The 23,543-nt window shown below is 43.7% G+C and overlaps 1 protein-coding gene across 1 annotated transcript in view; it reads left to right on the forward strand.

Moving 5' to 3' along the window:
• Positions 1-23,543, forward strand: part of LOC124613609 (locomotion-related protein Hikaru genki-like) — a gene marked incomplete at its 5' end in the record, with an annotated part of 336,916 nt that overhangs the window by 133,287 nt on the left and 180,086 nt on the right. The window contains one exon of the mRNA XM_047142324.1: positions 12,773-12,946. Within this exon, the coding sequence (XP_046998280.1) occupies positions 12,773-12,946 (174 nt within the window). The remainder of the gene's footprint in view (positions 1-12,772; positions 12,947-23,543) is intronic.

Genomic DNA, 23,543 nt, shown 5'->3' on the forward strand with positions numbered 1-23,543 from the left:
GTTTTTAAATATTCTTGTATTTCATGGCAGATATGCGGAGATTTACCTCTTGCTGCGACAGTTTGATCCTCCTAGTTCAGATGTTGATCATACGAGGGTTGCCCAGAAAGTAACGCACGCATTTTTTTCTTCAACAATTCTTTATTGAACATAATGAGAATTACACACACGAAAGAATGGTGTTTTATGTACACACTCTATTTTTCCCCATAATCTCCATCCCGTTCTATGGTCCTCCTCCAGCGCAAAACAAGGGCGTGTATGCGCTGTTGGTACCAATATTTGACCTATGTCAATCACCTCCTCATCATCCTCAAAACGTCTTCCACGAATGGCATCCTTTAATAGCCCGAACAAGTGGAAGCTCGCTGCAACATGTTAGGTGTAGCAGCTGTGCATGGTATACCTTTTTTTTCCCTCTATTGTATGTCGATTTCTCCCCCCCCCCTCCCCAGAGGGGGGGGGGGGGGGGCTGGCAGCAGCACAATACACTGCTCTGCAGCCTACAAAAAAAAAAAAAAAAAAAAAAAAAAAAAAAAAAAAAAAAAAAAAAAAAAAAAAAAAATGGGAGATATAACAATAAAAGCAGGCGACAAAACGATGACTGTAAATACTGAAACAAGGCGATAAAGTTGCGAAGAAAATATAAAACAAAAGGTCGGTGATGCTGATTAAAAGACATAGTAAGTAGACAGGCACAATTAAAAAAAGAAACGGCGACAGTCTGGTTTCCGTTCGCAACAGCTATAAACACTCCTAGCGACAGTATGGTGGCTGATCGCAACACTGACACGGGAATGGTCTTCCCGAAAGCTGCAAATCATGCAGCTCCGCTGAACCGCCTTCTGATGACCTCACCCTCCTCGACCAGCGACTGTACTCCTGCCGACAGCAGATGATCAGTAGACTTTGCACCAGCGTTTGTGAATAATCCCCACCGTTTCTCCCTGCAGTAAGAAATTCAATGACGGCACGTTGCTTGTAACGTATATCAGCTACAGACATCGTTTGGAAACGGTCCTGCAGCTACTCTATCTGTCGGAAGTGACGGAAACTTGGTCTGTTCACTCAGGAGTCTTCAAAATAATACATACGTAATGCTTCGCAAACGTAGCACTGATTTCGGCTGAGAAAAAAACGCGGTGCATTTTTTTCTGGGCAACCCTCGTAGATTATGCTGAGAACTTTCGCAGTGTTTTGATGTGACACTTCATTACATTGAACAGATATGGGACGAACTGATTCTCAAAAACAATTCGGTCACCTGTGTCTTCTGAGGAGCAGGTGAAGTCAAAGTTTTTTGTGTCCTCGGAGTCTTTCTCGGCGGCGTGGTTGAGTAAAATCTTCTCAGTTTTCAAGCTACGACAATTCCAACAAAATTTTATTGGAATTGACGCGGCTCCAAAACCGAGAAAATTTTATTCACAAAGATTTGGAATCAAACTCAACATTAACCAGAGGTCATAATCCACATCCGACTTGGCAGAATGAACTTTCCTAAGACCGACCTATCGATACATCCCGATGTTGATAGTATGTGAGTGATAAGTACAGTAATGTTACAGAGATAACATGTACTTACAGCACAAAAGGGGCAGACCAAGGATTTAAACCCTGAGAGCACTTGTTTCTATTTTTTTCTTCCTAGAGAAAAGACTCGCCTTCAACGAGTGGAATAAATTTTCATCGATATTTTAACTGCCATCTGACTCTGTCACTGATTCTTTTTATTTCATTAAAAGCATAGTAAAACACAGTGGATACTATTGTATTAGGAAAGTGGACGGTGAAAGAAGAGGCCGTCCTGCGAAAATATCACGAAAGTGATAGTGCATTGCTGTAGCAGCGTGACCGCCTCTCGATCAGTGGAAAACAGCAGAGACCGACCACGGTTAATCGTGAAGACTTCTTATGTCTAATTAGCCGCTTCGTCTACACCGCAGCACCAAAGAATATGGTATAGGCATACCTATTCAAACAAAGAGATATGTAAACAGGCAGAATACGGCGCTGCGGTCGGCAACGCCTATATAAGACAAGTGCTGGCGCAGTTAATAGATCGGTTACTGCTGCTACAATGACAGGTTACCAATATTTAAGTAAGTTTGAACATGAAGTTATAGTTAGCGCACGATTGATGGACCACGGCATCTCTGAGGTAGCGATGAAGTGGAGATTTTCCCATACGACCATTTCACGAGTGTACCCTGAATATGATGAATCCGATAAAACATCAAATCTCCAACATTGCTGCGGGTGGATAAAGATCCAGCAAGAACGGGACCAAAGACGAGTGAAGAGAATCGTTCAACGTGACACAAGTGTAACCCTTCCGCAAATTGCTGCAGATTTCAATGCTGGGCCGTCAACAAGTGTCAGCGTGCCAACTATTCATCGAAACTTCATCGATATGGGCTTTCGGAGCCGAAGGCCCACCGTGTACCCATGAAGACTGCACGACCAAAGCTTTACGCCTCGCCTGGGCCCGTCAACACCGACCTTGCACTGTTGATGACTGGAAACAAGTTGCCTGGTCGGACGAATCTCGTTTCAAATTGTATCGAGCGGATGGACGTACACGGGTATGCAGACAACCTCATGAATCCATGGATCCCTCGTGTCAGGAGGCGACTGTTCAAGCTGGTGGAGGCTCTCTAATTGCGTGGGGCGTGTGCACTTGGAGAGATATTGAACCATTGATACATCTGAATAAGACTCTGAAACATGATACGTACGTAAGCATCCTGCCTTATCACCTGCATCAGTTCATGTCCATTGTGCATTCTGACAGACTTGGGCAATTGCAGCAGGACACACGTCCACATCCAAAATTGCTACAGAGTGGATCTAGGAACATTTCCGCTGGCCACCAAACTCCCCAGACATGAACATTATTGAACATATCAGGACTGCCTTGCAACGTCATGTTCACAAGAGATCTCCATCCCTTCACTTACGAATCGGCGGACAACCCAGCAGGATTCATGGTGTCAGCTTCCTGCACCGCTACTTCAGACATTAGTCGATTTCATTGCAATGTCGTGTTGCGCACTTCAGCGATATCGCAGTGGCATTACACAATATTAAGCAGATGTACCATGTTCTTTGCCTTTTCAGTGTTTCCGTTCTCTTCTACACCACGCAGCAGCATTGCGTGGCCATGGCTATAGTAACGGTTATTTTTCCATTTTTTATTGTCCCTCATATCTCTACCATATATCTCTCTCTCCTCTGAGTTTATTGCATCACACTTGTTAGAATCTTTTCATTGTTATCTTTCATTTTAACTTTTTGGCCTGTGCTCCTTTTGTCGCCACAGTCGTCAGTGAACGTAGGGATGGGAAGTATTGTGCATTACCTGTCTGTGACTCGTTTGAACTTCGTTCCCCGTGCTTCCGTATTTTATCTGTTCTTGTACCGTATTTCATGAGGTGTAGCTTGGGAACCAGCCCAGTCTTAGCCTATACTAGCGAGGCAGGCAGCCTGTAAATCACATTCATCCTCTCAGCACTGCTAGACCAAAGGCTGTTAATACGCTGTGAGGATTCGATCCGGCTCTGGTTCAACTCCTTGTATCGCCAGCTGATGCGTTTCACAGGTCTTGTTAGCAGACAGCGGCAGACTGATACCCGTGGTGTAAGGAACACCCATGACACGAACTCTTAAAGCCCTAGAAAAAAAAAAAAAAAAGAATGCAGTCTTTGATTAGTAATCAAGACATACTAGGTCCTGGGTCCGACCCCTACCACAGGTTAGATTCTTAATAAAAATCATCTGCAATAGCTGCCAAATACTTCCGACATAAGACGTCACCCTCAGTCTGCCAACGGACATGTGAAAGAGACTGCCAGAAAGGAAAGAGATTCAGGGCACTTTATTGCCCTTGCAGTGGCAAACTGGCCCTAAAAGCTGGAAGAACTAGCAATGATCAACGGCATGAGAAGGCAGAAGGCCTTGAGAACCACTGCATTCAACAAACATAAACTGTACCCACAGCGCATCTAACATGTAGCTGAAAAAGTGTTATCATGATCTCCCCATTGGTAAAGGATTCCGGAGTAGCCCCCTTCAGATCTCCGGGAGGAGATAGCCAAGGGGGAGGTAACCATGAAAAAAAGACTGAATACTCAACAATAGGAAAACATACTACCAGTCGGTGCTTGGAACGTCAGAAAATTCAACGTTTTAGGGAATCTACAAAATCTGTAAAGGGAAAGGCGAAACCTCAAAATAGATACAGTCGGAGGCAGTGAAGCGAAATTGAAGGAAGACAAGGATCTCCAGTCAGATGAGCATAGGGTAATATCAACAGCAGCAGAAAAAGCAATAAGGGCAGAGAGTGAATTACTGCGGACAGTTCACTGATAGTGTTGTTATCATCGACAGCAAACCAACCCCGACAACAACAGTTCAGGTATACATGCCGACTTCGAAAGAAGAAGAGATAGAGAAAGAATATGAGGATATTGAAGGGGTAATTCGTTACTTAAATGGAGAAAAAGCTAATAGCTAGGAAGGTTTGGATTGCCGTTGGAAGGGAATGCGTAGAGGGTTTCGGAAGTCAGATATTAGATTATAAGGCGTACCCAGGAGCAGATATAGACTACGATGGTAATTTGATGATGATGAAGAACAGACTGAACTTAACAGACTATTCAGGAATAATCAATGCAGAAAGAAGTAGAATACGGAACTACTAGGGAATGAATAGACTTATTGAGGTTCCCTGGGAATATACGAAGTTGAGTCAAATGAAAACCTTAAATTCGTGATAACAAATTGAAATTTAACGGCGTTATCCTATAAGTTGGTAAGTGTGCTACAAACAGCGTGCAAAATGGCGTGCAGGTGGAAGCATAGTTCAGATGCACACATACCGTCGCAGAACCAGTGTAAAGATGGCCGCCTCACTTGCGACTTTCACCAGAGAAGAACAGCGTTCTGTTATTCGGTTTTTGTGTAGTGAAGGTGTGAAACCTATTGAAATTCATCGACGAATGAAGGTTCAGTACGGAGATGCATGTCTGTCACAGTAGCAAGTCTACGAATGGAGTAGGAAGTTCGCAAATGGTGTGATCAGAGGAAGATGCTCCTCGTCCAGGTCAGGTACAACGAGTTGTGACTCCACATAAAATTGCAGAAGTTGAAGCCATAGTGAAGGAAAATAGCCTAGTAACACTGAATGACATTGCAGCATGTTTACACGGGTCAGCACACCACATTGTGCATGATGTGCTCCAGTTTCACAAACTGTCTGCAAGATGGGTGCCACGGCAACTGACTCCTGAAATGAGAGAACTGCCACGGCAGATGACTCCTGAAATGAGAGAACGACTTGTTGATGTTTGCGAAGAACTTCTTCGGTGTTTTGAACGAGATGGTGATGGCTTCCTTGCAAGAATCGTTACTGGGGACGAAACCTGGGTTCTCTTTCACCAACCGGAAACGAAGAGGTACGCCACGCGGTGCATGAGTGGTTGCGCGGACTACCAAAACAATTATTTTCTAAAGAAATTTACGCACTTTGTAAACGCTGGAGGACCTGCATTGAGCGTGGGTGAGATTATGTTGAAAAGTGATAGAACTTTGTACTACTTCCGCACAATAAATAAATTTTAAAAAAATATTTAAGGTTTTCATTTGACTCACCCTCGTAGATTCTGCGATAGTGAATAGCTCAGTAGGCAGTTGACTTGAAGAAGAATGGATATCTCTAAATAGGACAGTCACAGAAGTTTGAGAGAAAAAGTGGGTTCAAAGAAGGTAATTGGAGGCAACAGACTCTCGGGAAAGCATAATCCAAACAATTCACGACATTACAAGAGACGACAAGTAAGACAGTATCGTACGTACAACTGAGCAGCTCATGAATTCAATTTGCTACCAAGAATATTATACAGAAGTATGGAAAAGAATATTGACGATCAGCTTGGACTCATCAAGTGTAAATGCAGCAACGATGCAATCGTGATGTTGCGGTTGATAATGGAAGCAAGACTAGAGAAAAATCAAGACAAGTTCATAGAATTTGTTGACTTGAAAAAAGCACTGAACAATTTAAAATGGTGGCAGATGTTTAGAGTACCGAGAAAAACGGAAAAAAGCTATAGGGAAGGACGGGTAATATACTTAACGTAGAAGTGCCAAGAGGCAGTAATAAGAGAGGACTACCAAGAACGAAGTGCACGGATTAAAAAGAAATGTAGGCCGCGAATGTAATCTTTTGCCCCTGATATTCAATCTAAACGTCGAAGAAGCCATGACGGAAATAAAAGAAAGTTTCAAGAGTGGGATTAAAACTCAGGGCGTAAGAATATCAATGTTAAGATTCGATGATGACATAGTCAGTGAAATTGAAGAACAATTACAAGATACTTTGAGTGGAATGATCAGTCTAATGAGTACAGTATGGACTGAGAGTAAATCGAAGAAGGACGAAAACATTGAGAAGTAGCGGAAATGCGAACAGCAAGACACTTAAAATCAGAAGTAGGGATCACAAAGTAGACGAAGTTTAGAAATTCTGCTTCCTCGGCCGCGAAATAGCACTCGACGGGCGGAGCAAAGAGGACTTAAAAAGCAGAGTAGCACTGGAAAACGAGCTTTCCAGGCCAAGGGAATTCCACTAGTATCGAACGTAGCTCTTAATTTGAGGAAGAAATTTCTGAGAATGAACGTTTGGAGCACAGCGATGTATGGTAGTGAAAATGGAGTGTAGGAAAATCCGGAACATAAGAGGATCAAAGAATTTCGGATTTGGTACTACAGAAGAATGCTGAAAATTAGGTAGACTGATAATGTAAGGAAGGAGGAGGTTCTCGGCAGTATCGGCGAGGGAAGAAATACATGGAAAACATTGACAAGAAGAAGGAATAGGATGGCACGTATCTGTTAAGACGTCACTGAATGGTTTCCATGGTACTAGAGGGAGCTGTGGAGGGTAGAAACTATAGAGGAAGACATATTTGTATACTGGAATAAATCCAGCAAATGACTGAGAACGTATGTTGTAAGTGTTGCTCACAGATGAAGAGCTTGCTACGCAGAAGGAATTCGTGTTGAGGGCATCAAGCCAGTTAGACATCTGGTGACTTTATTGATTCGAGAGGCTACTGTCCAGAAGAAATGGAGAACTCCACTTCAAACGCCGGTGTTTTGTAACGAGTTATAGATCGACCTCTATTGTCGGTCCTGGGCGCCGCATGATACACACAATGAACGGTATCGTCTGGGAAAGCTCTGTATAAACTTTGCATAACGACATGACATTTATCACCAGCCGAAATCAGCTTGATAAGTCCTAGAGGAGGCACAGGTACAAGATGCAGCAGAATGTTCCTACAGATTTATTTAAATGCTGAGTATGCAACTTCCCTCAGCTGTTAAGCTATTTATTCACAAATCAAATGTTGATATAACGAGAATGTGATTTTCCCTCAGCTGCTTCGCTTCTTATTTAACGGATCCCGACGTTCAATTAACTAGTTTTAACAGTAAGTTAACGTTTTCATTACCACTGAGAGGCACGTGTCTCACGATGGTTATCGGAGAATCGGTTGGAATTCCCTCCATGTTACTGTTACGCATAAGTGTCGCACTGTTAAACGTAAGTCTGCTAGTGGTTTGTAGTAGAATTCTTGTAATTGCAGCATGCACTTATAGATTGTACTATCTTCAGTTTAATTGTTAATCCTCTGCTCCTCTCCACCCATGCTGTCCCATCGAATTAGCTCGCGCTAGCAGATAAGCAACCTGATCAACAGTTTTGCAAAGCGGGCAGCTTTCGCGCCTTACTGGACGATTTGCGTCGATGATGTATGCTGCTTCATAACCAGTTCCCACACTGGGCACCTGCAATTGTAAACTAAAACTTTGGTGGGACGGTGTATCCAATGACATCTGTTACTTTGTGCCAGGAAGGGCTCGCAACAGCGGAAGTTTCCAGGCGTCTAGGAGTGAACCAAAGTGATGCTGTTCAGACATGGAGAAGATACAGAGAGACAAGAACTAAAGAGCAAGGTGGCGCAGTGGCTAGTACACTGGACTCACACTCGGGAGGACGACAGTTTAATCCCCCGTCCGGCCCTCCTGATTTAAGTTTGTCGTGAATTCCCTAAATCGCACCAGGCAAATGCCGGGGTGGTTCCTTCGAAAGGGCATCACCGGCTTCCTTCCCCGTAATTCCCTAAGATGAGACCGATGACCTCGCTGTCTGGTCTCCTCCCTCAAAACAACAAAACCCCGCCCCAACCTAGGAATGTCGGTGAAATGCCTCGCTCAGGTCGATCAGTGGATACTACTGCAGTCGATGTTTGCTATCTACGGATTATGGCTCGGAGGAACCTGACAGCAACGCAACCATGTTGAATAATGCTTTTCGTGCAGCCACAGGACGTCGTGTTACAATCAAACTGTGCGCAACAGGCTGCAAGATGCGCAACTCCACTACCGACCTCCATGGCGAGGTCCATCATTGCAACCACGATAGCATGCAGTGCGGTACAGATGGGCCTAACAACCCTAACAACATGCTCTCATGCTGTGTGGACCGCTCAGGATTGGCATCACGTTCTCTTCACCGATGAGTATCGCATATGCCTTCAAACATAGAATCGTCGGACACGTGTTTGGAGGCAACCCGGCCAGGCTGAACGCCTTAGACACACTGTCCAGCGAGTGCAGCAAGGTGGAGATTCCCTGCTGTTTCGGGGTGGCATTTTGTGGGCCGACGTACGCCACCGGTGGTCATGGAAGGCGCCGTAGCGGCTGTACGAGACGTGAATGTCATCCTCCGACCGATAGTGCAACCATATCGGCAGCATTTTGGCGAGGCATCGTGCACATCTTGTGAATGACTTCCTTCAGGATAACGACATCGCTGGACTATAGTGGCCAGCATGTTCTGCAGACATAAACCCTACCGAACATGCCTGGGATGGATTGAAAAGAGCTGTTTATGGACGACGTGACCCACCAACCACTCTTAAAGATCTACGCCGTATCGCCATTGAGGAGTGGGACAATCTGGACCAACAGTGCCTTTATGAAATTGTGGATAGTTTGCCACGACGAATAAAGCATGCATCAATGGTTCAAATGGCTCTGAGCAGTAAGGGGCTTAACTGCTTTGGTCATCAGTCCCCTAGAGCTTAGAACTACTTAAACCTAACTAACCTAAGGACATCACACACATCCATGCCCGAGGCAGGATTCGAACCTGCGACCGTAGCGGTCGCGTGGTCCAGACTGTAGCGCCTAGAACCGCACGGTCACTCAGGCCGGCCCATGCATCAATGCAAGAGGACGTGCTACTGGGTAACAGAGGTACTGGTGTGTACAGCAATGGGACCACCAGCTCTGAAGGTCTCCCTGTATGGTGGTACAACATGCAATGTGTGGTTTTCACGAGGAATAAAAAGGGCAGAAATGATGTTTATGTTGATCTCTATTCCAATTGTCTGTACAGTTTCCGGAAGTCTCGGAACCGAGGTCATGCAAAACTTTTTTTGATGTGTGTAGATCAGGAACGATATAGGTCCAACATCACTTCCTTGGAGAACGCCGGATATTGCTTCTGTTTTACTCGATAACAAGCAATCACCCAATTATATCTTGACATATCATTTACTCAGCTCGGCATATAAACAAATCGATGAAGAGACGTACCTAATGAGCTAATGTGTTTCAGCACATCGAAATGCCTCGTGAAAATGAATAACACTAATTTGGCACAGGCAGAATACGGTATCATACATGTAACATCCTCTGATGATGATGATAATACTAAATATCGCCTGGAACATAACTAACTTCATTAATACACCTGCTACTCTCAAAAGTTAGTATATTAAATAACTTAAAGTATCTATTTTTAAAAAAGGTGAAAACAAACTGAAGCAGGTTTTAGTAGCGAAATTTTGGTAAATATCCATCATCGGTTGACATACCAAAACTGGTCCTAAGAACCGCCCTGTAGTAGCATTACACGTAATAGAAGAATATGAATGGAACATCACATGTCTTACGCGCAGATAGCACCAGTACCAGCTTGGCGCGCTCCTGAAACAGAAAATGACAGCCGTCCACTAATTTACTACTATCGGACGTTAAATAAACGAGTAAACTCTAAGAGAAATAGGGACACTTGCTACACAAAAGACAATAGACCTTTCATAGGGGATAGCTATCGCGGGAATGGCGTCCTTTACAGGAGATTTAAAAACAGAAATTAAATAAAAATTGTTACTTGTGGACACATCACACAGATCTAATAAAAAACCAGACGTTACATAAATCATGATAGTCGATCACTCTCTGCGCTTAACATGAGATTTACATAATTGGACAGTCTCTCAACGACTCACGCGTGGTTGCAACAAGCACAGCAGAAAAACATTTCACAAAGTGAGCGGCCATACATTATGGCCAGGTAGCACAATGCCCACGTGACCAAGAAGCCGAAAAGGAATAAACTCTGAGAAACGGACAGAACGCTTGGGTCAATTCTAGTGTCCGATTCCACTCGTCGGCTTCGAGCAATGACGTCATACCTAAGACAGAGACTCTACATAAATGCAGTCTTTGAAAGCATCTGAAACGAATATAGCATACGATAAAATTACAAACACAGTTCACCTGATTAATTACTTGGCTACAAATTATACCGACAAGAATTAAAGGTAACGAAATGAAATAAGAACGGAAAAAGAGAGATACACATGTCTGAAATAAATTATTCTTGTAATTTATGCGAGTAAGAGAAGCACAGAGAACTTTTAAATCCAGTACAGTATAGGGCGTCATAAAGTAATTAATATTTTGAATTAGCGTTAACTTTTAATACTAATCGTTAAATCTAACGGGACGAGTGCACAAGTAACGAAAATTGACAAAAAGTAGGTCTAATAATTACTGGAATCGGTAACTGGAACTGACCCATATAGGTTAATTCCACTTACCGAGTCCAACTATTCCACGGTTCATTATTTAGATCTTTTAACAACAAGTGTGTGCACTAAAGTGTTACAGGATTTCTATACATGGTATTACTATCTTCATTACTACGAAAAAGAGAAAAATTTGGAAACTGTACCCACAATATTTATTAATTTTTCGGAGTAGCTCTGAGATCAATAAGAAATATAGAAATTCTACAAAAACATAGTCCACAGATTTACTGCATAAATGTCCAAAATTATGAACCATCCAAAAGTTGGAATCGGCAACTAGAACTAACCTCCTATATAGGTCAATTCCAGTTACCCATTCCAGCCATTCGATGCTTCATGAATTACATCGTTTCTTCAGCACATGTGCGCACTAAAATGTAGGCTAATATGATTTCTGCATTCTTAATTGCTCTCTGAAGTACTGCAAAAAATTAATAATTTGGAATCGGTAACTAGAATCGACCAAAGTATTAGCTCAGTGCTAGTTAACGATTCCAATTTTTGCTATACATCACAGTAGTTTTAGAGACCAGTTACAAATGTAGAAATGGTATTACGTTTCAGTTCATACAACTGCAAAAATAATTTACATATGAATTATGGAGCGGTTGGTATCTGTGACTGGAATTTACTTACATATGTCAATTCTAGTTATCGATTCCAATGTTCTTTATTTTTTGTAAATATACGTTTATCATGTATTTTCCAATCATTTAGAATTTAGTGTGTCGCTTCTCCACATTTTGTGCAACTGTTACGTAAAGGTTGTAATTCATTTAATCTTCCCGTTTTTCTGATACATTTTGGATTCTCCCCGCCCAAAACTCCCACTTTCCTGTGCTTCTCCCGTTAGATTCGATAAAATTAACACTATGTTATAGCTGTATGACTTCACCATTCACTTTACCGTAACGCAATTTAAAGATTCTCTGTGATTTTCTAGTCGCATCAATTACGAGAATACTTCTGACGAGATATGAAAATTTGTTTTTAATTCTTGTTCTCAATTATTTTTGTTATCTTCAGTTCGTGTCGATATAACTCATGACTAAGTAAATAACTGCGTGAATGTGATTGTAATTTTATCGCTTGCTACATTCGTTTGTTTGCGAACATGATCCGTTGCTTTCATAGATTGCCCAGACGTACCGTCTTTGCTTTTACTTATGACGACATTGCTCAAAGCCGACGAGTAGAATCAGACACTAGAATTTATCCGAACCTTTCACTTAATGTCAAAAGCGACGCTTACCATTAACATTTGCACCGCTCCGAGAAAATAAGATAATTTCATGCTGCTGTTAGCGTCGCAAGGATGTAAGGTTCTAGGCTGGTCGACACCAGATCCCTGAGTGACAGCAACGAACACGGAGCAAGCCGCCACTTCTTCTGTTGTCAGAAGTACATCGCCACAGAGCATACGGCGCGGGCAACGCGGGTCTCCAAAAGCATCGAGCTCCGCCAGTCAATCAATTCAGCTGCCTCCACAGGCCGGCCAGCGCGCAGGCTTAAATAAGAGCGCGACTGTGCACCGGCCAGCCACCTCATGGGACCGCGTGATCTAGTCGCTAGGCAACGCCCAAAGACATGAAAAGAAGGGCTGCACCTATCGATATTCTTTGGACGCGACGGAAAACTGGGGCGCGCACGGCTAAGAAACTTTGGGCTGTGTATTTGACTTACGCAATAATTGCTACGTGCAGAGTTTGTCAACAATGATATTTCGTATCAAGGTTGTTAATATAGAGAAGCATTCGTCCCGAGTGACTTCTGGGAGGTGATTCCTTTTAGAAAGTCCGTGATGAGTGGTTTGGTGATTGCAGAGTACGCGCCGCCGACGATCCTGGTGAAGACGCCAGCGGGAGCGGCCTCGATGGAGCCGTCTGGCGCGGTGGCGGTCTTCCCGGGCACGACGCTGCACCTCGAGTGCCTCTTCTCGCGGAAGCTCGGCAACCCCGAGTGGACGTGGACGCCGACGTTCCGGCAGTACCTCACAGGTAGCCCCGCTGGCTCCTCCTCCAGTAGGTAGACTACTCGCTGGGGCGTACTCTGAATGCAGGTGTTACTTTGTGGTCTTCAGTCGGAAGGCTGGTTTAATGCAGCTCTCACTCTTACTGTACCCTGTGCAAGCCTCTTTAAATCCGAATAATTACTGCAGCCTTCATTCTCCTGAACCTGCTAACTGTATTATCCTCTTGGGTTTCCTTTACAATTTACACTCCCCATTCTCCCAACAAATACTAACCTGGTGATCTCCTGATGTCTCAAAATGTATCCTATCAACCTATCCCTTCTCTTAGTCAAGTTGACCACGAATTTCTTTTCTCCCTAGTTCTGTTCAGTTTCTTCTTATCAGTAAAATGATCTACCCGTCGAATATTCAGATTTCTTCTGTAGCAACACATTTCGAAAGTTTCTAATCTCTTCTTATCTAAACTGTTTATCGTCCATTTTTCAGTTCCATACACGACTGCGCTTCAGAAAAATACCTTCAGAGAGGACTTCCTGACACTTAAATCTAAATTTAATATTAACAATATCTTATCCTTAGAAACGTTTTTCTTCTCATTGCTAGTCTACATTTTATATCCTGTCCACTTCGGCCATCAGTTAGTTTGCTCTCCAAATAACAAAACGCATCTACTACTCAGTCTCCTTTCCAAATTTAATTCCCTCAGCATCACTTGATTTAATTCGACCACATTCCATTATCCTCGTTTTGCTTTTGTTGATGTTCGTCTTATATCCTCCTTTCAAGACACTGTCCATTGTGTTCAACTGCTCTTCCAAGTCCTTTGCTTTCTCGGACAAATTACAATGTTACCTTCAAACCTCAACGGTTTTGTTTCTTTTCCTTGATCTTTAATTCCTACTACAACTTTTTCTTTGGTTTCCTTCACTGCTTGTTCAATGAACAGACTGAATAACGTCAGGGATAGGCTACAACTCAATCTCACTCCCAACTCAACCACTGCCTCCTTTACGTGCCCCTCGACTATTACAACTGCCGTCAGGTTCCTGTTCAAGGTGTAACTAGCTTTTCGTTCCCTGTATTTTAACCCTGCTACCTTCAGAATTTCAAAGACACTATTCCAGTTAACATTATCAACAGATTTCTCTAAATATACATATTCTGTAAAAATAACTTTGCCTTTCCTTAATCCATCTTCTAATTTAAGTCGTAGGGTCTATATTGTTTCGCGTGTTCCTACATATCTCCGGAATCCAAACTGAATGCACGAAATCTGCGAAAACATTGACAATAAGAATTGTGGATCATGTACAAGGTACATAGTGTTTCAAGAAGTTTCTTTTTCTGCAGCATTTTGGATGGTTCAGTGTATCCGAAATTGTGGTGCTCAGCTGCAAGTTCACCTTCTAACAGCGCAATCGCTTTTAGCCACCAGGGCCTTTTCAAGTGGTTATGTGTTCAACAGGGCTCTGAGCACTATGGGACTTAACATCTGAAGTCGTCAGTCAGCTAGAGCTTAGAACTACTTAAACCTAACTAACCTAAGGACATCACACAGATCCATACCTGAGGCAGGATTGGAACCTGCGAACATAGCTGTCGCGCGGTTCCAGACTGAAGTGTCTAGAACCGCTCAGCCACAGCGGCCGGCGCTTATGAGTCTAGTACTATCTGCTTCTATATAGCCCCATGATTAGTGTGCATGGTTGCATTACTGCCAAAGGTCATGTGACTATTTCGGCTGATCAGGGCGATCCCATGTACTGTGATACTATGTCCCAAGACAACAAGGCCACTTTTTGACACAACTCGCATCGTGCCGGACTGGTTTCGTGAGCACGAGGATTAATTTTCGCATCTCTCCTGGCCAAGACATTCGCCAAGCCTCAGCACTACTTTCGAGAGAAGGGTGCGTGATCGCTATGCACTTCCTTCATCGTTACCTGATCTTGCCAATATTTTGTGGGATGAATGGTACAAGAGTCCCTTCAAAACCCACAGCACCTGTATTTATCCACTCTGAAACGTCAGGAAATTGGTTTGCTACACCGTATTATGCTAGGCAGTGTGTTTTTTTCCATTTTCAAACTTTTTGTGTAACCCCGTAAGTGCATACATGTAAAATATGTACCCTTTTAAAATGTTATACTTGCTTTTGTAAGCAAAAGCATAAATATATACGTAAGGTAAATATTTTCTCCAAGTTCTATCTCCATAATGGAACCAATCCCATTGAAACACCCTATAGTTTTGCCCACCTTCATTTTGATGTCTTTGTTTCATTTTGTTGTTTTAACACTAAAAACATATTACTGTTTCTAAATTTAGGAATATATCAGTAAGACCCCCCCATGAACCATGGACCTTGCCGTTGGTGGGGAGGCTTGCGTGCCTCAGCGATACTGATAGCTGTACCGTAGGTGCAACCACAACGGAGGGGTATCTGTTGAGAGGCCAGACAAACGTGTGGTTCCTGAAGAGGGGCAGCAGCCTTTTCAGTAGTTGCAAGGGCAACAGTCTGGATGATTGACTGATCTGGCCTTGTAACAATAACCAAAACGGCCTTGCTGTGCTGGTACTGCGAACGGCTGAAAGCAAGGGGAAACTACAGCCGTAATTTTTCCCGAGGGCATGCAGCCTTACTGTATGATTACATGATGATGGCGTCCTCTTGGGTAAAATATTCCGGAGGTAAAATAGTCCCCCATTCGGATCTCCGGGCGGGGACTACTCAAGGGGATGTCGTTATAAGGAGAAAGAAAATTGGCGTTCTACGGATCGGAGCGTGGAATGTCAGATCCCTTAATCGGGCAGGTAGGTTAGAAAATTTAAAAAGGGAAGTGGATAGGTTGAAGTTAGATATAGTGGGAATTAGTGAAGTTCGGTGGCAGGAGGAACAAGACTTCTGGTCAGGTGACTACAGGGTTATAAACACAAAATCAAATAGGGGTAATGCAGGAGCAGGTTTAATAATGAATAGGAAAATAGGAATGCGGGTAAGCTACTACAAACAGCATAGTGAACGCATTATTGTGGCCAAGATAGATACGAAGCCCACACCTACTACAGTAGTACAAGTTTATATGCCAACTAGCTCTGCAGATGACGAAGAAATTGAAGAAATGTATGATGAAATAAAAGAAATTATTCAGATTGTGAGGGGAGACGAAAATTTAATAGTCATGGGTGACTGGAATTCGAGTGTAGGAAAAAGGAGAGAAGGAAACATAGTGGGTGAATATGGATTGGGGGACAGAAATGAAAGAGGAAGCCGCCTTGTAGAATTTTGCACAGAGCACAACATAATCATAACTAACACTTGGTTTAAGAATCATGAAAGAAGGTTGTATACATGGAAGAACCCTGGAGATACTAAAAGGTATCAGATAGATTATATAATGGTAAGACAGAGATTTAGGAACCATGTTTTAAATTGTAAGACATTTCCAGGGGCAGATGTGGACTCTGACCACAATCTATTGGTTATGACCTGTAGATTAAAACTGAAGAAACTGCAAAAAGGTGGGAATTTAAGGAGATGGGACCTGGATAAACTAAAAGTACCAGAGGTTGTACAGAGATTCAGGGAGAGCATAAGGGAGCAATTGACAGGAATGGGGGAAATAAATACAGTAGAAGAAGAATGGGTAGCTTTGAGGGATGAAGTAGTGAAGGCAGCAGAGGATCAAGTAGGTAAAAAGACGAGGGCTAGTAGAAATCCTTGGGTAACAGAAGAAATACTGAATTTAATTGATGAAAGGAGAAAATATAAAAATGCAGTAAGTGAAACAGGCAAAAAGGAATACAAACGTCTCAAAAATGAGATCGACAGGAAGTGCAAAATGGCTAAGCAGGGATGGCTAGAGGACAAATGTAAGGATGTAGAGGCCTATCTCACTAGGGGTAAGATAGATACCGCCTACAGGAAAATTAAAGAGACCTTTGGAGATAAGAGAACGACTTGTATGAATATCAAGAGCTCAGATGGAAACCCAGTTCTAAGCAAAGAAGGGAAAGCAGAAAGGTGGAAGGAGTATATAGAGGGTCTATACAAGGGCGATGTACTTGAGTACAATATTATGGAAATGGAAGAGGATGTAGATGAAGATGAAATGGGAGATATGATACTGCGTGAAGAGTTTGACAGAGCACTGAAAGACCTGAGTCGAAACAAGGCCCCCGGAGTAGACAATATTCCATTGGAACTACTGACGGCCGTGGGAGAGCCAGTCCTGACAAAACTCTACCATCTGGTGAGCAAGATGTATGAAACAGGCGAAATACCCTCAGACTTCAAGAAGAATTTAATAATTCCAATCCCAAAGAAAGCAGGTGTTGACAGATGTGAAAATTACCGAACTATCAGCTTAATAAGTCACAGCTGCAAAATACTAACACGAATTCTTTAGAGACGAATGGAAAAACTAGTAGAAGCCAACCTCGGGGAAGATCAGTTTGGATTCCGTACAAACACTGGAACACGTGAGGCAATACTGACCTTACGACTTATCTTAGAAGAAAGATTAAGGAAAGGCAAACCTACGTTTCTAGCATTTGTAGACTTAGAGAAAGCTTTTGACAATGTTGACTGGAATACTCTCTTTCAAATTCTAAAGGTGGCAGGGGTAAAATACAGGGAGCGAAAGGCTATTTACAATTTGTACAGAAACCAGATGGCAGTTATAAGAGTCGAGGGACATGAAAGGGAAGCAGTGGTTGGGAAGGGAGTAAGACAGGGTTGTAGCCTCTCCCCGATGTTGTTCAATCTGTATATTGAGCAAGCAGTAAAGGAAACAAAAGAAAAATTCGGAGTAGGTATTAAAATTCATGGAGAAGAAATAAAAACTTTGAGGTTCGCCGATGACATTGTAATTCTGTCAGAGACAGCAAAGGACTTGGAAGAGCAGTTGAATGGAATGGACAGTGTCTTGAAGGGAGGATATAAGATGAACATCAACAAAAGCAAAACAAGGATAATGGAATGTAGTCTAATTAAGTCGGGTGATGCTGAGGGAATTAGATTAGGAAATGAGGCACTTAAAGTAGTAAAGGAGTTTTGCTATTTGGGGAGCAAAATAACTGATGATGGTCGAAGTAGAGAGGATATAAAATGTAGGCTGGCAATGGCAAGGAAAGCCTTTCTGAAGAAGAGAAATTTGTTAACATCCAGTATTGATGTAAGTGTCAGGAAGTCACTTCTGAAAGTATTCGTATGGAGTGTAGCCATGTATGGAAGTGAAACATGGACAATAAATAGTTTGGACAAGAAGAGAATAGAAGCTTTCGAAATGTGGTGCTACAGGAGAATGCTGAAGATTAGATGGGTAGATCACATAACTAATGAGGAAGTATTGAATAGGATTGGGGAGAAGAGAAGTTTGTGGCACAACTTGACCAGAAGAAGGGATCGGTTGGTAGGACATGTTCTGAGGCATCAAGGGATCACCAATTTAGTATTGGAGGGCAGCGTGGAGGGTAAAAATCGTAGAGGGAGACCAAGAGATGAATACACTAAGCAGATTCAGAAGGATGTAGGTTGCAGTAGGTACTGGGAGATGAAAAAGCTTGCACAGGATAGAGTAGCATGGAGAGCTGCATCAAACCAGTCTCAGGACTGAAGACCACAACAACAAAACATCAGTAAGACCGTAGGGGACGTGAAGGATTTTCACCACATCATATTCCAGATCAGCAACAACATTCCCCTCCAGTATTTCGCTACATACATCTAATCCTCAGCAACCCATTTTTCATCTTTCGTTTTAGAGCTTATACTTCAGCAGTGACTTCGATGTTCCGATTTCTTTCATTATTATTGAATACTCTTTTTGTTAGTTTATATAGTTCATTCTCTTCATTGAAATATAATAAGCTTAAATCTTTCCAGATATATTCATTTTTCTCTCTGTCAAGTAATTTGTATCCAGCTACTGTTCTCAGTAATACGATCCATACAACAATACTGATACTTCCAATACTGTGTTTAGTTTAAGTAGTGTTCATCTTCCACTACTTACAAAATGTAGTTTTCATTAGTCCAAATGCATACTACAATTCTACAATTGCTGTAGTTTCTACTCGCATCATGACTTCTTATGTAAGTAATAAAACGCCAAAGATAAATAACTCTTACATTATTGCTTCTCTCTCTTTCTACGTGTCTTTCTCTTTCTTCGTCCATCCACTATCTCATTCTCCTCATGTTCTATTCTGGAACTTCCTTCTACTTTCTCGTTAATATTTGTTCTTTGCATCATCAATAACCATTGATACAACGCCAAAAATAGCCATAGTCATACAAAGTAAGAGTGAAAGATTATACAGGGTGCTAAAAAATGATCTGTACAACTCTGATCGCCGTTTCAGAAACGGGGATGGGTAGGAAGGTGCGGTTTGCGGCATAGCGTTCACACTAACCTGAAGCTTTTTCTTTTTTTTTTCTTTTTTTCTTTTCTTCATCATCACGTCCTACCGTCGGAGAGTGTTATACGAGGTTAAGGAATACCGAGCTGTCATGAAGAGGACAGGTTCTATGCGTCCGAGCACGGGTGATGTAGATGTCGGAAGGGTGCTACAGGGCCAGGAACCTACCCATGTCACTCGGTAAGGCGTCTCGACAGCCGAAGCTACCACCAACCTCGGTTCACTTGGTGCTGCACAAGACACTGAAGCTTCATGCCTACAAGCTGCAGCTGCTGCATGCGCTTCAATCTAATGACGCCACCTGAGATGCATCGACGATGATCCAAATTATCTGAAAATGCGACGTACACACACAAGGCTTCCACTTATGCGTCCAGGAAAACAAACCGACACACTGTAGTATCTTACATTCCTAGAACCCCTACTTTAGCGTGAAAATCGTGCGCGACATCCAAAGGTAAACATGTGGCGTTATCTGCTTCATGACCGTATAGTAGAATCGTCTTCATTTCCAGACGCGCGAACAACCTCGACTGTTTATCTGAACATGGTCGAACAGTTTGAATTTCTACTGGTTGAATAACTGCAAGCTGTCATCGTACTGCAGCAGGATGGCTCCCCTTGTCACAGGGCCTCAATCATTAGGAAGGCTTTCGACGGCACACTTCCATGTCGACGAACTGGCAGATGAGATCCATTCCCTGCCCCCCCCCCCCCGCCCCCCCACCGCTCCAGGCTGTCGTCACATGGCCTCATTAGTATGAAAGAACAAACAGCCTTGGTTCAAAAACTGGATTTACTATTTTATTTATCCCCCTATGACGCTTTTTACCTTGTATAAGACATCTCCAGATGGACTGGAAAATGTTGTATAACCCTATTAAATAATTTTCTTTGGGGCTTTCTGAAGGATGTTGTCCACCAGACCCCGGTGTTGGACCTGGACGAACTGCGAGTTCGCTTCGGAGCAGAAATTGCACACATCATGAGGACATGCTAGGCCGGTCGTAGCTGGAACTGGATTATCGCTTAGTTATAATGCAAACTGCAGATAGCACAGACATTGATGTCTGTAAAATTGCTGTTAGGAGTTTAGATGTTTGTAAACATTATGTAGCAAACCGCACTTTTTTACCTGTCTCTATTCCTGAAATATATGCGATCAGAGTTGCAGAGCTCATTTAGGAACTCCCTGTATATTCTAATTTTAAATTGTATTACACAATCAGAAAAGACCTAATATCTGAAGAGTGCCCTATACTACCAGTTATTAGCCATAAGTTCACGATTTAATGATAAAATTGCACCAATATCATTTTAAAATAAGTTATGCTTTGCTGTTTGCAGTCAACGTAGTGATTTTTTTGGAATGGAAGATGATTAAGAACATGGAGCTATAGAGATCTGTTAACTTGCGCAACTACTTTGTTAACAGTTACTATTTTCCCTCTAAGTAGTTGAAACACTCTAAATTCTATCAGTTTCGTTTTTGATGTGAAGATATTTTAAATTATACTTATTTGCTCTGTTCACAAACATCTACGGGCCACGTTGTAAACCAACTTCTGTTCCAGCTGAAATCATTTCGTTATCTACAAAGACAATGCCTCCACAGTAATGTGATTTATGTTATTGCTTTGGTGCAGTTTAATCGAGGCATAGCCACCATAACTGTAATGTCGAGTGTCAGTGCGTTCTGGACGTTGTTAGGGTCGATATTGTAGTCTAACTCCAACACTACAAATGTTGTGGCGTAACAAGCTTGCTACGCCACACTGGGAAGGGAGCCGAAAGAAAGGCACGCGTACACACACGCCGACTGGCGTCAAGTCTGGAACTGGATAACTATTGAATGGTAGCAAGAAAAGTACGTAGCTGCTTTATACTTAACTTTTAATCTTTGTTGGTTTACACGTTCTTCTTGAGACATTTATACTATAACTCTCAAAGTAGGTAAGGCTAATGGCGCCTTGCTAGGTCGTAGCCATGGACTTAGCAGAAGGCTATTCTAACTGTCTCTCGGCAAATGAGAGGAATGCTTCGTCCGTATTGTCGCTAGCAATGTCGTCGTACAACTGGGGCGAGTGCTCGTCCGTATCTCGAGACCTGCCTTGTGGTGGCGCTAGGTCTGCGATCACACAGTGGCGACACGCGGGTCCGACATGTACTAAATGGACCGCGGCCGATTTAAGCTACCACCTAGCAAGTGTGGTGTCTGGCGGTGAGACCACATTCCTCCCCCGCAAATAGGCGAACAGTCGTGTGATAAGGCTTCCGCCCGCCGTGGGGAGGACCCCATGTTGATGTATGCGATGAGGTGGGGAGCCTAACAACAGGCGAGGCTGTGCCACCCGCACCCGGCCATTCGGTCCGAGGGGATCTAGGAAACGCCTGAAAACCTAGTCCAGGGTGCACGTCAACATGCGGTGTATGCGCCCGTAATGAGACAGGAGGGGCCGAAGGGTCGACCTCCATTGCGCCGGGGTACCCGACGCGCGATGACGTCATGTGGTCCGGAGTGGGCAAGAGGTCCATGGCGCAGGACGGCTGGTCACGGGAAGCGATCGGCGGCGCGGGACCCAGGGAGGCGCTTTGCGGCTGCAGCGAAGCGTCGAATGCGGGCGGCGCCGGCGGGAGAACAGGCGGCGGCGGCGGCGGCGGCGGCGGCTGCTGCGGCGGTGCGTCGCCATGGGGCAAAATGGAAGGCATCGTAGGTAACACCTGGGGATGAGGCGAGCCAGTAGATGGGTCCCCAGGGCGCTGACCGGACGGCACCGTCGCTGAAAGCAGACGGGGAGCGGCAGAACCCGTGCGACGACAGAGGCGCAGCTGGTTGAGATGCCGACGCACCTCACCAGAGGCCCCCAAAACCAAATACATCGCGCGGCCGAGGTAGCGAAGAATGCGCCCTGCGAGCCAACGCCGTGAACCTCGATAGTTGCGATAAAATACAACGTCGCCTGGAGCAAAAGCAGGAGTCTGCCGCTGCACAGGAACCTGATGCGGCGGATGCAGCAAAGATATCAAGGTTCGATGAGGACGACCGTGGAGCAACTCAGCCGGCGAGCGACCATCTCGGGGCTGAGAGCGATACGAGGACAAAAAGAGCAACAACGCGTCCTCCCGAGAATGCGACTCTTTCAACTTCAACATCTGTGTCTTGAAAGTCCGGACCAATCGTTCAGCGGCACCGTTTGACTGAGGCGAAAACGGCGCGGATGTCAGATGTTGAATACCACTGGCCTGGCAGAATGACTGAAATTCTGCGGACATGAATTGTGGGCCATTGTCGGAAACAATAGTCTGCGGAAGACCTTCAATGCAAAAGATAGCAGACAATGCTTGGATGGTGGAGGAGGACGTCGTGGAAGACATCCGGACAACAAAAGGAAAATTAGTGAAGGCATCGACAACAACCAACCATCGAGCATTCCAGAATGGACCAGCAAAATCTATGTGCAAGCGTTGCCAAGGGGAAGTGGCTTTTGGCCACGCAAAGACTTTCCGCGGCGGTTCGGATTGTTGTTCGGTACACGCCATGCAAGAAGAACACATATTCGTAATCGCAGCATCGATTCCAAACCAAGTACAGTGCCGACGAGCAAGTTGTTTCGTTCGCACTATACCCCAATGTCCTTGGTGAAGAAGCTGTAAAACAGACGACTGCAACGAACGTGGGACCACGACTCTGGACTGATCAATATCAGAACGCAACAATAAAACACCACGGCGAACAAAAAGTCTCTCCTTGTGAGCAAAAAATCGGCGAACCAACGGATCCGCAATCCGAGACTGTGACAAAGGCCATTGCGTAGCAACAAAACGCAAAACGGTAGCAAGGACAGGGTCAGCAGCGGTGGCTGTAGCTACACGACGAAAATCAATCGGAAACGATTCGACCACTTCATCGGTTTCCGAATCAATGAACATGCAAGCAAGTTCGGAAGAATCGAATGCTCTATCCTCAGCAACAGGCAAACGGGACAACTCATCGGCGTTTCCGTGCTTAGCAGTGGACCGATACAAGATATCGTAGCGGTACTGCGAGAGGAAAATAGACCAGCGAATGAATTTCTGCGCTGTACGTGGAGGTACAGGCTTGGTCGGATGAAAAAGCGATGTCAAAGGTTTGTGGTCTGTGATGATGGTAAAGTGACGACCATACAAGAAATCATGGAACTTAGTAACACCAAACACGA

The sequence above is a fragment of the Schistocerca americana genome, chromosome 4 (assembly GCF_021461395.2).
Source record: "Schistocerca americana isolate TAMUIC-IGC-003095 chromosome 4, iqSchAmer2.1, whole genome shotgun sequence".
Taxonomy (NCBI): Eukaryota; Metazoa; Arthropoda; class Insecta; order Orthoptera; family Acrididae; genus Schistocerca; species Schistocerca americana.